This window comes from Zymoseptoria tritici, chromosome 2, assembly GCF_000219625.1.
Source record: "Zymoseptoria tritici IPO323 chromosome 2, whole genome shotgun sequence".
Classification (NCBI taxonomy): Eukaryota; Fungi; Ascomycota; class Dothideomycetes; order Mycosphaerellales; family Mycosphaerellaceae; genus Zymoseptoria; species Zymoseptoria tritici.
Genome location: NC_018217.1, coordinates 1590819 through 1604009, shown reverse-complemented (window position 1 = coordinate 1604009; position 13191 = coordinate 1590819). Strand labels below are relative to the sequence as shown.

General features: G+C 52.8%; 4 protein-coding genes across 4 annotated transcripts; 2 read left to right on the top strand and 2 right to left on the bottom strand.

Moving 5' to 3' along the window:
• Positions 1 to 2144: 2144 nt before the first annotated feature.
• MYCGRDRAFT_99098 (uncharacterized protein) lies at positions 2145 to 3251 on the bottom strand (the record flags this gene model as incomplete). Its single annotated transcript, XM_003854867.1, has 1 exon — positions 2145 to 3251. The coding sequence occupies one exon, from the start codon at positions 3249 to 3251 to the stop codon at positions 2145 to 2147; it is 1107 nt and encodes a 368-aa protein (XP_003854915.1).
• A 1080-nt stretch (positions 3252 to 4331) lies between these two features.
• On the top strand, positions 4332 to 6728 carry MYCGRDRAFT_36564 (uncharacterized protein; the record flags this gene model as incomplete). The annotated part of the gene is made up of 4 exons (XM_003855531.1): positions 4332 to 4426; positions 4481 to 4923; positions 5035 to 6409; positions 6482 to 6728. Coding segments are annotated over 4 exons (2160 nt in total), but the record flags the coding sequence as incomplete, so codon positions are not given.
• A 1507-nt stretch (positions 6729 to 8235) lies between these two features.
• MYCGRDRAFT_68287 (uncharacterized protein) lies at positions 8236 to 10029 on the top strand (the record flags this gene model as incomplete). Its single annotated transcript, XM_003855532.1, has 4 exons — positions 8236 to 8659; positions 8713 to 8974; positions 9022 to 9845; positions 9896 to 10029. The coding sequence occupies 4 exons, from the start codon at positions 8236 to 8238 to the stop codon at positions 10027 to 10029; spliced, it is 1644 nt and encodes a 547-aa protein (XP_003855580.1).
• Positions 10030 to 10094: 65 nt separating this feature from the next.
• MYCGRDRAFT_68285 (uncharacterized protein) lies at positions 10095 to 12064 on the bottom strand (the record flags this gene model as incomplete). Its single annotated transcript, XM_003854866.1, has 4 exons — positions 10095 to 10942; positions 10994 to 11371; positions 11434 to 11718; positions 11781 to 12064. The coding sequence occupies 4 exons, from the start codon at positions 11872 to 11874 to the stop codon at positions 10095 to 10097; spliced, it is 1605 nt and encodes a 534-aa protein (XP_003854914.1).
• Positions 12065 to 13191: the final 1127 nt, after the last annotated feature.

Below are 13191 nucleotides of genomic sequence, written 5' to 3'. Positions count from 1 at the left end.
CAGACTGCATACGTTGCCGGTCCGACCGAGGCAATGAAGTTCAGAGGCGTGCCACAATACGCCTTGACGCCGTGGAAGCCGGTCGCTTTCTCGTCTGTGCCTCATACCTCCTCGGTCAAACGAATGACCGAACTGTTTGCGCTTCCTGATCTTCCCGGCGACGGCATCTTCGCGTACGGGACCAATTCGCGACGCATCCGCGATATAATCGCCTTCGAGGTTGAGTTTCGGCGAGGACTGATCCCGCTGGCGTTGAGGGCTTTGCTTCTCGAGTACATTGTGGTTTTCTGAATGGTCGAACGATAATGATCGAGAGTGGGAGATGAACGGCTAAGTGTGTTTTTTCCTGTTGCTTTTATGAAGGGAAGATATGTTTGTGTGGTGTTTCTGCTTCTCTGTTGAGTACGTCGAGTGGGAGAAAGACGGAGGTGTTGGGCGTATAACGCTTGTTGCTGCAGGAGAACGAATTTTGCGGTGTCAATGGGCGGAGTGATGTGCAAAGAGGATACGGAAGCTGGCAGTCAAATTCCAGTCCTTGTCCAGATCTCATGCGCTAGCTGAACAGTGCCAACAAGGCGTTCAGGCAAGCGAGCAGGTGATGTAATATGACGACCAGATAGCCGTACTATCACGCGTATATGCTACGCTAATCAGGCGTACAGCTGAGGTGCCAGTACGACGGCGCGACCTGCTACGTAGTCGTATGGACAAGCTAGCAGACATGCTTGGAAGACGTCAAGGTAAGTTAGCAGCCATGTCGTAGAGTCGTGCAGGCAAGTCGGCAAAACATGCCAAATAGCCGTACAGGTAAGCAAGCAAGACATGCTAGATAGTCATGTGTGTACCGTGCACTGTCTCGTTTCATGGACAAGCCAATACCCATATCTTGGGCGTACATCACTCATGAACCGATCTTCTGCCTGACCCACTGCCCTATTCTCTGGATACTGCCATCGGCCTCCTCCGCCTTGCCAGCCATGAACTCCATAACATGCTGTTGCCCCTCCTGCACCTCCAATACAACCTCCACACCCGCCTTCTTCGCCTTCTCCGCAAACCTCGTTCCATTGTCCAACAACATATCGTACCCACCACACGAAATCCACTGCGGCGGCAAGCCCTTCAGCTCCGCGAAAATCGGACTCACCAAGGGATCGTCCGCCGACGCCTTCCCAGCCGTATATCGCTGCGCAAGATTCTTGCAAAACTCCATACTTTGCAACACATCCACCTCCGCATTCGTCTTCATCGTCTCCCCTGAGTGCGTCAGATCGTAGCAAGGAGACAGAGCGACGCTGGCACCCGGCATGGGCAGGTCCTTCTTCGCGGCCGCGAGACACACTGCTGCCGTCAGAGAGCCTCCTGCCGAGTCGCCGGCCAGAACGATGTTCGTCGGTGCATAGCCCAAGGTTTGGATCAGGGCTTGGTATACAGCCACGCAATCGTCCAACGGTGCTGGGTAAGGCGCAAGCCGGTAGTCCACAGATATAGCAGTAACATTGCACGCTTTCGCCAGATGCGCGGTCAATTTGCGATGGCTCATCGGTGATCCGAAACTATACCCGCCACCGTGGAAGAAGAGCATGACATGTTTCTGAGAGGCGCCGGCTGGTTTTACGCAAAGACAAGGCCGGTCGGCGATGATGGTCTCATCGTAGCTCACGTCTGGGCATTCGGCTGCGGCAGTGTGGATCTGATCGTAGACGCAGCGTTCAATGTAGGAGTTTTCGTCGGCGGGAAAGGCGTCTCCGAGGCGGATGAAGAGGTCTGCTAGAGCGGAGGATGCTTGGCTGGGCATTGTGCTGGGGATTGGTGAGAGTGGTTTTCCTGCAACTCGGTGTGCAAGTCCTAGATCCCTGAGTCCTGTGGTCCTTTTCGTACGACGGTTCAAAAAGTTGCTCAATATGAAAGGTGAAGGAGTGATTGAGGTTTGGCTTGAGATGCTTCCAGGTTGTCGTGGTAGACTTTCACTTCTCCACCTTGGCCGAACTCAATCTAGCTTAGGAAGGTGCTGTTGAGATCCACCAGCAACATGACATCTTCAAGACAAGACCGGATGCAGTACATTTCTAGTGCGATCAGTGCGCATAGTGTGTGATCACAGGCCGCGACTACAAATTTGACTGTACATTGCCTACACATCTCTAGCTGACAAGCAGAATGGCACTTCCCAGCTGCCTCTTCAAATCCTCCTTTTCGACATCATGGGTATCTTCGACCTCGCCCCACTGCTCCGTCTGGTGCTTGACCTCTATCGTCGCCGCATGAATCGCTTCATCTATGCCGAACTTCTCCTTCTTCACTGATTGCAAATGATTCCACTCCTGGCTCCATTCCACTAATAACCTCACGGCCACGAGCAAACTTTTCGTCGCCAGCACACCTCGTTCCAACGCTGCCAGCTCATACGGCGCAAGATCAGAAACCCAGCTGCGAATGACATTCAGCGTCTCGGGTGGCTGAGGGACCGGCATAATGCTGTCTGCTCCCAGCACGGGCACGATGTCGACGCCGGGAAAGACATGCGTGGTCAAGAAGGCAATGATAGGCTCAGCAGCCTCCTTTTGCCTTTGTCGAAGGTTCTTCTTGGGCCCTTCGTATTGCATGGAGAAGTTCTCGTGTATATTCACCTCCGGCGCCCAGCAGAGCAGCGTATCGGTGCTGAGATATCGCAAAACCATCTGGACAACTTGCTCTCGCACCTTTGTCTCGCCTGTTTTGTCCGCTTCTTGAATGTCAATGGCCCGTGATGTGAGCGATGTCATCGGGACATAGTGTTGCTTAAGAGCCTGTTGCGCGGACACTAGCTGCTCCCACTCTAATGCAATGGCCGCCGCAAGCGCACGTTTGCGATACGGGAGTGTCAAGATCCGTCGATCCGCTGTCCGCACAGGCCTTGTATCAAGGAGTACTTGTAGTCCACCATCGCCATCCTCTTTCACGTGTACATTCTTCCAAAATCGCTTCTGCAAGGCGGATCCGGGTTTTGCTGGGTTGACTTTGGTCTGTTCGCTTTGCCGGATATGATCTGCTAGCGCTCGCTTCCTCGCTATCCGTTCGTCGGGAGATGTTGCGGCGGGTTGCGGTGCTTTTGGCGGCGGACCAGGTACTGTGGGATGAGCGACGGGTGTGGCGCCTTTGGATGGAGTCGTGTGGAGGAGGCATCGAGCGCAGATGGATGGATGGGCGAGCTGTTGCCATTGGCGGCGAGCACTCAGCGAAGAGGCTGCCTTGATGGAAGAGCGGAACATGCTGACTTCCATAGTGGATGTGCTTGGATGGTTGTTTGAAGAGAGCGAGTTAGTCGATGCATGAAGTTACCTTAAGCTGCCCTGGAACCGAAGCTTCGCAGTGGATCAATGTGCGCGTCCAAGTTTTGATGAGGAGTCAATCAATTGGAAGGCCGCTAGCAAGAAACAACCTCTTCACATGTCAGACCAAACCATTGCCTTGTGCCGTACGGGACAGTATCCGGGCATTGAGAAATGTATCGTGATGACGGACATTTGGTTTGCGACCGGCCAGACTCGATGATCTGATGCAGTACATAGCATCGCTGGCCTCATCTAGCGAACGAGCCACAGTACCATGGGTTCCATTGACTGCCGTTGCCGCCATTCCGACTCTAGACTGGCCTGTCACGTCCGCAGCGAATTCGTCGATTATCCTTAAGCTGCACGTACGATCCTGTGGAGAGTTCATTTGCTATCGGAGAATCCAGAAGGTCAGATTGGAGCGACGACAGGACGATCCTGAGGCTCAGGCGTTCCATGCCAACTGCTGGAGCGAGGAGCGAGATCCTAGCGTGAACCTTGCGATGTGAGCAGCCGGGAGCCGATGCTGTAGGGCTTCCAGGGCCTCATGAAAGACTTCGACGATGATATGCGCGAGCGTGGTTATTTCAGTCGCATGGCGTAAGACACCAGGGTCTCGCTGTTGATCTTATTGTATTCCTTATAAGGACGCAATTCCTCTAGGCTGTCAAGTACGAAGGCTCTCAATCAAGATACACAGGCGAACGCTGGTTCCTCCCCGGATTCTTCTCCGCCGTTCGCACAGCACGTTCCCAAAGCTGGGGCAATCCCGTCTCCACACCACGAGCGTCAGAGCTGCAGCCACGATACCTCGCAACCGAACCGTCTCGCATTTTCTTCTTCCAGCCTTGACAACCGCTTTGTGCATCCAGGAACCGCGGCAATACCTGGAGAGGAGACCAGCGGATCACCTAAGCAGCAGCGTAGTGGTCGAATGCGTGCCCAGGATCCTCGGAGCGCAAGCGCGGCGAGCTCACAGACGTGATCACGCAGCTTGTCAAAGACAATGGGCACACGATGGAGCATCAGATCCCACATCCATCACACACCTCAGTGCAGCAGCCAAAGGCACTGCGATTCGTCACCAACTATGGAGCTCCGCATCCCAAAAGGTCAGCACCAAGATGGACGAAACGAGCGAGTTGAGCCAATGCTGACTTTACCAGACGACGTATAGGTGCCGCTTGTATGACATGTCGGAAACGCAAGACTGCGTGCAGCGGTGAGCGACCGAGCTGCGACACTTGCCGACAGGGCAAACTTCAATGTGCTGGCTACGCCTCGGAAACAGGAGGGACACCAGGTCATAAGAGGAACGACTCGGATGTTGGACTTATGAAGCCTGTACAAGATGTGGAACAGCAAACAGAGAAGAGGAGATCCCGTTCGCCAAGCACACATGCTCATCGCACGAGCGCTGCCGCTCGAACACCACGTGCTGCCGCCGACGGCAGGACACAGACGGCGGATGTCGATCGATCACAGGATTCGCTGTTCTCTGGACCTCGCAATCGAATGCCATACTTCCGCTGGCTTGGTCCCACCGCCATCATGCCTGGGTTTAAACAGATGGTTGTAAAAGTGAAGCGGTCAGACACAGAAATAGGTCGTTCCACGGATGGAGGCAGTGTACGCTCGCCACCTGCACCGAGTACCATGCAAGACTCGGAAAGGAAAACGGCGGTGTCTTCAAATACGCTAGCCGGAGCTGATCTGGAAGGACGCACATCTCTGGCCCTACCCTTCTACGACACTTCGCCGATGCCGCCGAGTGAGCTGATCACTCATCTAGCGAAGACATTCTTCACACATCTCGGCTGCAATTATCCGTTCCTTCAACGGGAACGTTTCATGCGAGATCTGGAAGAGAAGCAAGTCGATGCGATTCTCGTCGACGCGGTCTGTGCGCTTTCTGCACGTTTCTCTACTCATTCACTTTTGACGCAAGCCGGAAGTGATGTCGGAACTGCAGCAAGTCCTGCAGAGTACGGGCATGCCTTCGCACAGCGGGCGAAGGTTGCACTCATCGATACTTTCGCATGTCCGAGCGTTGCGGCGGCGCAAGCAGCATTGCTTCTCGCTTACAACGAGTTTGGGGAGCAGAGAGACAGCGGATTATGGATGTATCTTGGGATCTCTATCCGATTGGCGCAAGATCTGGGACTGCACAAGCTTGAGGGGCTCCAGTACGTGGGCAGGGATGGACCCACCCCGAAAATGATGAAGCACGAAGCATTCAAACCCACTACAGTAACGCCGAGCACAACATCGTCCGAGGCAATACCTGCGACGTCCGCTGCTAAGGGCAACGAGCAGACCACGGAAGAAACAGTTGCAATCAGCGAGACCAGAGCGGTGGAACAAGAACGTGTTGACACGTTCTGGGCCATTTTCTTCTTGGACCGGGTAATCTCTTCCGGTACGGGCAGACGAGGGACTCTGCGCGACAAGGACATCGAGATCTCGTTCCCATCAATGGACGAGACAACTAAGGATCCGGATTGGCCGTCCCCATTCCCAGCCCTGATTCGCATCGTACATCTCTACGGGAGGGTCGCGGATCTTCTAAACAGCATAACCAAGCCATCCGATGTGACCACCGACACACCGAAACGTCTAGCCGCCATGGAGAGCCAGGTGACTGCATTTTACCAAGGACTCAAACCTCGGCTGCACTTTGATGCTGTCAATTTCCAATACTATATGAAGGCTGGTGAGGGCACGAACTTTGTTTTGCTTCATTTCTGGTTCCATATGCTTATCGTGCTTTTGCATCGGCCCACGCTGTTCAAGACCTTCGACGCGCGCATCTTGCAGCTGTTTCCAAACTCGCAGCAGTTGTCCATGAGCAGCGCCAAAACGATTGCAGATATCTTGAGCTACTCTCAGCTGATGGACGCGAAGGCCTCACTTGGAAATCCTTTCACAACACAACCAATTTACATCGCAGCCTGCGCGTTTTTGAAGGAGACTGCAGAGCAGACGGCAACTAGTAATGGCGTAAGTCGCGCTACTAGCCCGAGTAGAAGCATCCACAACACCTCTGACAGCGCGCCGTCGACGAATGGAACACCATCTGACGCAAGCAAGAAGATGTTGATATCGGCGGTCGCAAGTAACGACTCTCCCAGATCCAGGCCTCCAACAAGCGTCGGCGTCGAGCAGAGATCGCAATTGGCTAAGCACACGCTCCTTGCAACTGCTGCGAGCCAGCATTACCAGCTGTGCTACAAGGCATTGCAATCTTTGGAGACGTACTGGGCTGGCACAAAGTACATTCTCACGATTCTCGACCAGAAATTTGAAGGGGTGGAGGACCCGCTTTTATACACGACCGAAGAAGGTGAAAGCTCCCTGGAACAGCCGCGGCCACAACCGTCGTTCACATCGCCTGGTTGGCGGAGGCGTACAAGCTCGGAAGCAAATGCACAGGCTTCCTTTTCGTCACCTTTCTGGTCCTCCAGAGGGTTTGGAAGGGTGCCCGAGAGCCCTGGGGGTGTCGATGCCAACAAAGGTAAGCATGCATACGTGACCGTTTCAAGCGCAGGCAGAGAGACTAAATTACATTTTCTAGCCATCGGCTGGACTCTGACAGGTACCATGGATTCCTCGTCGACAAACCTCGCATGGCATTACGCTAGCGGGAACAGTCACGATCCAAACCTAGACCCGAGGGTTCTTGGTACGAGTCAGCAGGAAAGCGCTTCCGGCGCAAAGACTGCGCAGTATGCCAAGGAGACGAGGACGGAACCAACAAGCCCGCGGAAACTGTCAGAGCGACAAAGGCTCGGAAAATCTGCTGTGCAAGCCCTCAAACCCAGCGAAGCAGCGGTGCAGAACGGTCTAAGCATGGGATTCGACTCTTCTTTTGATAGACAGTCCAACTCGCAGTCACTGGGTAACCCCACCGTCAGCAATTACTTGCAGCCTTCAATGCAGCCACCGAGCACTGCAGGCGGCATGAGTGGGACCTTGCAGCCGTCTTATGCATCGCCTGGAACCTTCTTGGACAACGGAGGTCAGTCAGGTGGAGTGTCGATGAATTTCTTGCCGGGTGACATGATGATCGAGTCGCAAGACGTGGATATGAGTATGCTGGGTCTGGACATGATGCCTTGGTTCGACTCTTTCCCGACGCATGATATGATGAGCAATGAATTTGGATACGAGGCCGATAATAGTACGCACGGTGGTGCGGAACATCCAGGAAACGGCTCTTCGGAACGACAGGCACCATAGTACTTTTGGAGAAGAGAGGAAGCGGAGACAACGAGTAAGGACAGAACCTGGAAAGGATATACGACTGATATGATATATGGGCCTTCTTTCTGACCGGCTGCCGACTCCACCGGTTTCGCGATACACGTATGCTCTGACTGGATGCTGTATTTTAGAGTCATTCATTCAGCGTGAAGTGAGCCTCGCAAGATTGTAAGCACGGCGACCATGGCGTCTCCTCGGCCTCCACTGGGAAAATCACCCAGGTGCTCCCGCTCGGACCATACAGTGCACAACCAAGCCACCAATATGCACTTTGTCCGGTGGAATAAACAAGCGACAAAAGGAAGACACATAATCTGACATGGCTTTGTAGATTGCTGGATCCCGACCATTCCACGCAACCTTCTCCGTGATACATCGATCCGCGGATTGGAGTAGCCAGCCCCATTTATCCGGTTCCAAGCAGTGCACAGCGGCCGCGCCCAGGCGCTTGGCTACCGTAAGGAAGCCATCCCTGGTAGCCCGGTCACATTCTTGCGCCTTAGCGTATAGACCTGTCCGGGGGAGCACGCGGGGTGTCTGGGGTAAATAGCCGGGGCCAAGATGCGATACCATGCGGGCGTACAGTATAATTGAGGCCTGCACCCCACGGCCTCGTTCGGGTCCCGACAACCATCTGGTCTGCATCAACATTCCCACCATGGGTATCTTCAGTGCACCAAACACCGGCCATGGCTCCGACCCCATCGTCACTCGCATGGTGGAGCAAGACAAGGTGCCGTGGTACAAGAAGCCGAATTTGAGAGTCATGTACTTCTACCTCTTTGTCTGCTGCATGGGCGTGGAGATCACTTCTGGCTTCGATTCGCAACTCATCAACACACTACAGTTCTCCGGACCGTTCAATAAGTACTTCGGAAATGGCTATCACAACCCGAAGACGGGCAAGCCTGACATCAGGCCCGCGATCCTTGGATTCATCTCGTCTTGCTATCAGCTTGGCTCGATTCTCGCTGTACCGGTTGCGCCTTGGTTCAATCAAAGGTTCGGAAGGCGGGCGTCAATTATGGCGGGTTCTTTGATTATGGTGGTCGGAGCTCTCTTGCAAGGTTTTGCCCAACATCGTATGTCCGAAGCGCGTACGTTGAATACCGTGGTGGTTTCTGACAGCCTCTAGTTGCGATGTACATCATCGCTCGTATGCTTCTGGGTGTCGGCATCGTCTTCTGTATCATCTCCGGCTCTTCCCTCATCGGTGAGCTCGGTCACCCCAAAGAGCGGCCGTATCTCACCTCACTTTTCAATGCCTCGTACTTCATCGGATCCATCCTTGCGGCAGCCATTGCAATTCGCACCACCGGTATTGCGGGCGACTGGAGCTGGCGCGTGCCATCTCTCTTGCAGATGTGCCCATCGACCCTGCAAATCGTCTTCGTATAGTACGTAGCGACTACCAATCCTGAGCTGAGATACTGACTGCTTTCAGCTTCCTGCCAGAGTCTCCTCGATGGCTCGTTGCCAGGGACCGCGATGATGAAGCTTTTGCGATCCTCACGAAGTACCACGCCGAGGGCGATGCCAGCTCGTTGCTTGTGCAGGCCGAGATGGCACAGATCCGATCCACCATCAAGATCGAGCTGGAGCACTCCAAGCAGTCATGGACGGATATGCTCCGCACCAAGGGCATGCGCCGTCGTGTTCTCATCACGGTCTTTCTGGGTCTCTTCACGCAGATGAGCGGCAACACCCTGCTGTCATACTACCAGAACCTTCTCTTTACCTTGATGGGCTACACCTCCCAATACGCCAAGACCAGGATCAACATCGCCAACAATTGCTGGAGTCTGATCAACGCCGTTGTCATCGCCCTAGTCGTCACTCGGTTTCGTCGACGGAGGATGTTCATGCTCTCCGCCGCATCAATGACCCTGGTTTTCATGGCCATGACTATCTGCTTTCAGCGCCTTCGTGTAGCGCAGGAGAACGGCGTCAAGAATCCCTCCGCCCAGATCGCTTCGCTGTTCTTCTTCTTCGCCTATTCGCCCTGCTACAACATCGGCAACAACTCTCTCACCTACACCTATCTCGTGGAACTCTTTCCATATGCCCAGCGTACCATGGGCATCGGCGTTCAGCAGATTTTCGGCAAGCTTGCAGGGTTCTTCAGCGTCAATGTCAACCCCATTGCGCTCACCGCCATCGACTGGAAGTATCTCGCAATCTACTGCGGTTGGATTACGTTCGAGTTCATGTTCATATACTTCATGTATCCTGAGACGTACAATCGTACGCTTGAAGAGCTGGCTTTCTGTGAGTTTTGGTACCTGCTTTGTCAAGGAGGTTCGCTAACGTCGGGACAGTGTTTGAGGATCAGGAGCTCGCTGATGAGCAGACCAGGGCTGTCGAGAAGCAGATCGACCAGAACCATGCTGAGGGCGAGGTCGAGGGCGTGTCTAGCAAGGTTGAGACGACTTTCATCGAACGTGCTATTTGAGCGTTCGAGCGGCTTGTAGGCCGCCTGGACGGGTATAAGAAGAGCTGACGATTGACGGCAGTTGTTCATCTCAGATCAAACGGCCATAGCGCATCCGCCTTTCTCTTCGCGTCTTCCTCATTCTCGTCCTCTTCTCGACTTGCGATGCAAGCACTCACAAACTCAGCATACTGCTCTCGGTAGACGGGAATGACCTCATTCCATCTTCCTTCCTCGACCCAGCCATCTGTTTCGCAGCGCAGCAGTCTTGAAAGATACATCCGCAGTCTTTTTGTGGACTCTAACTGGTCTTGCTCCACATTAAGCAAGTTGGCGTCTACTGAACTCGGCTGATAGGGACAGGCGCCTGGTATGCCGAGCCCATTCCATTCGCTGCTCACGTCTGCCAGCAGAGAGCGAAGTGAGGTCGCCTCATCAGCACATCCTGAGACGACGCCAGCGAGATAGCGGCACAGAGCAGGATTTAGAGCTGTGGCTTTCCCCAACTTTGGACAGAGGAAAGTCATGATGGCCCACGTTTTCTTGCAGCGTTGGGCATGGTTTTGTGCCTCGCTCGAATACTGTGCATCATCTGCGTCGAGTGTCTTGTCTAGCAATGGCTCTTCCGCGAAGTCCGGCGTTTCAAGAACATGGGAAAAGGCCGGCTCAATCGCAGCGGACTGCCAGTCAATCAAACCAAGGATTGTCTTTGGCTCATTTGGGTCGACAAAGATGTTGCGTGCATGTAAGTCCGGGTGGAACAGCAAAGAGCTGCATGAATCCTGGACCGTCGTGGTATTCTCAACCGCCTCCAAAGTCTTCATATTTGTATCCAGAAGCTGCAAATGATCTTCAACAACCTTTTGTGAAGATCCGCGTTGCTCCACGGTCAGTTTGCTAATTTCGTTGAGATCCGCGAAGAGTCTAGACATGCCTTGCCCTTCGCCAAGTCAGCTATTGCGGACGTGAGGGATCGCTGGATTACACTTACATGGACCTTGGAAACCCTGAGGAATCGCAGCTGAAGTCGTCTTGTCATCGGTGAAACCCCAGAACTGTCGACCACAGTGAGGACCGATGCAATACTCTTCATCAATGGGGTGCGTCGGTGCAGGCTTATCTGGGGTGTTGAGGTAAAGCGAGCCAAGTGCTGCAAAATCGAGAGCGCAGAGCTCTTTCACCATTGCACCCAAGGATTCAATGAACTCAATGTGCTGTAACTCGGTCATGTGCGGCCATACATCTGTCAGAGCAATGCCAGACATATGTTCCATGATAATGTACTCGATCCCAACGTGGTTGCTCTCGGCTTTTGAGCTCCACGCAAGAACCCGAGGAACGGGCACACTTGTCTTGCTCTTGACTTCGTTTTGTAGAATGTCAGCTTACTATCCTCATGCTTGGAGTGCTGAGAATGACAATTACCATATCTCAAGGTCGCCACTTCTGACATTGTGGTCAAGGCAGGCGGGCCAGAAAATCGCATGGGCACTTTTGCAACAACCTTTTCGCCATTGTCAAGCTCGACGATGAACACACGGTTGAATCCGCCTTCTCTTTTCTCACAAGCCACGACCTCACGAGCACTCTTGCTGCAATTCACTGCCACATCAAGCAAAGCGTCGAAACTGAACTCGATCCTTCTGGCTTTCTGTCGCTGTTCGTTTTGATCCAGCCATCGACCGCGCGAGTACGAGTACGGATCAAATGCTGTATCTGATAAGTCGATGTCTACCTGGTAGTCGCAAATGGCGGCGGGTCATGAAACGTACTCGGGCAAAACCGACTTCGCATCGCGAAACTTCGGACTTGGTGAGAGAGCCTCAGATATACATTTCCAAGCTGTGTAAGGCGCAAGGCTCGCATCCCTCAGGCCTTTGGCGATGGCCAAGCCGCTTTGATGTGTCCGGCAAGTACAATCGCCTAGGCGTAAAGACGTCTTGACATGGTGTGGACGTAGCCTATCTCCGTAATCTCGCTCAGACTCCGCCGCACGACTTGGATCTCACCTCAGTGGCACAGAGTGTACCATGTGAGCGGAGAGAGATAGGGGTTAGCAGAACATATTTCTGGGAGTACTCGATGTGACACAGGAGACAGCCCTGGAGGGCAACATCGATCGCTTATTCTCAAAAGGAAAAGGGTCGGGGGTGCCAAGGCTTTACTAACCCTCAAATCTATTACCACCACCACCAGCTTTATAAATTTATAAATCAATAACATCACTAACACTTGTCGCAACATCACCAAAAGTGGTTTATTGTGTTCGCCTTATTGTAAGCTCTTATTTGAGCTACCACTTATCGATTTTAGCTAACTCGTTCCTACGCTACCGTCGCCAGCGTTTTCTCTGCGATGCGGCTTAGTAGACAAGACGAGGCGTTAATACAGCACCTTTTGGAAGACCGATGGACTAGTTACGACATTATTTAGCTGCTATTAAACGACAACAGGGGCTCTAAGACTGCTATATAGGTTCGAATTACGCGTTTTAAGGCCACCGGCAGTGTCTTCCCTCGCCCTAGAGGCCGACTACGATTAATTTAACTACACTATCGAGACTTCCTGTTACAGACGCTTACTAAACGCCCTACCTACTAGTGTAAGGAACTACAAGAGCTGCTGTTAGAGCGTTTCTTACTAAGCGTCTGTGTCGACACTATCGCCGTCTGCCTTTATAGTAAGGATTTCACTAACAAGCTAGTCGCAAGGACTGCTGCATAACGAGACGACTTGGCAAGGGCTCTATTCGAAGCACAGGTGCAAGAGCTAAGGGCTAACTAGCTCGTCTATGTTAATAAGATATATGCGAGTAATAAACTGGCGTTAAGAAGAAGGGGGTAGTCGCTAAAGGGGTTTCTAGCAAGAGATAAACAACACCTCTACTACGCACAGAGATATAGCATTCTTCTAGCCTACACTATTAATAGATATCTACCTAGCGTGCTTATTAAGGAGGGCAGTGTTAAGAGCGAGGATTTTATCTTATAGATACAAGTAGAAGTGTTGCCTCGTTGCACACTGTTTCCAGGGCCTCGTTTAGTAATTATCATAGATAACTGCTTAATACACGATCGTCTGATTGTTAAGCAGCTCTGCAATAAACAAGGCGTAAGGCTTATGTTCCTTCTACCCTATTTACCGGACTATAACCTTATTAAGAAGACCTTCTACCTTCTTAAG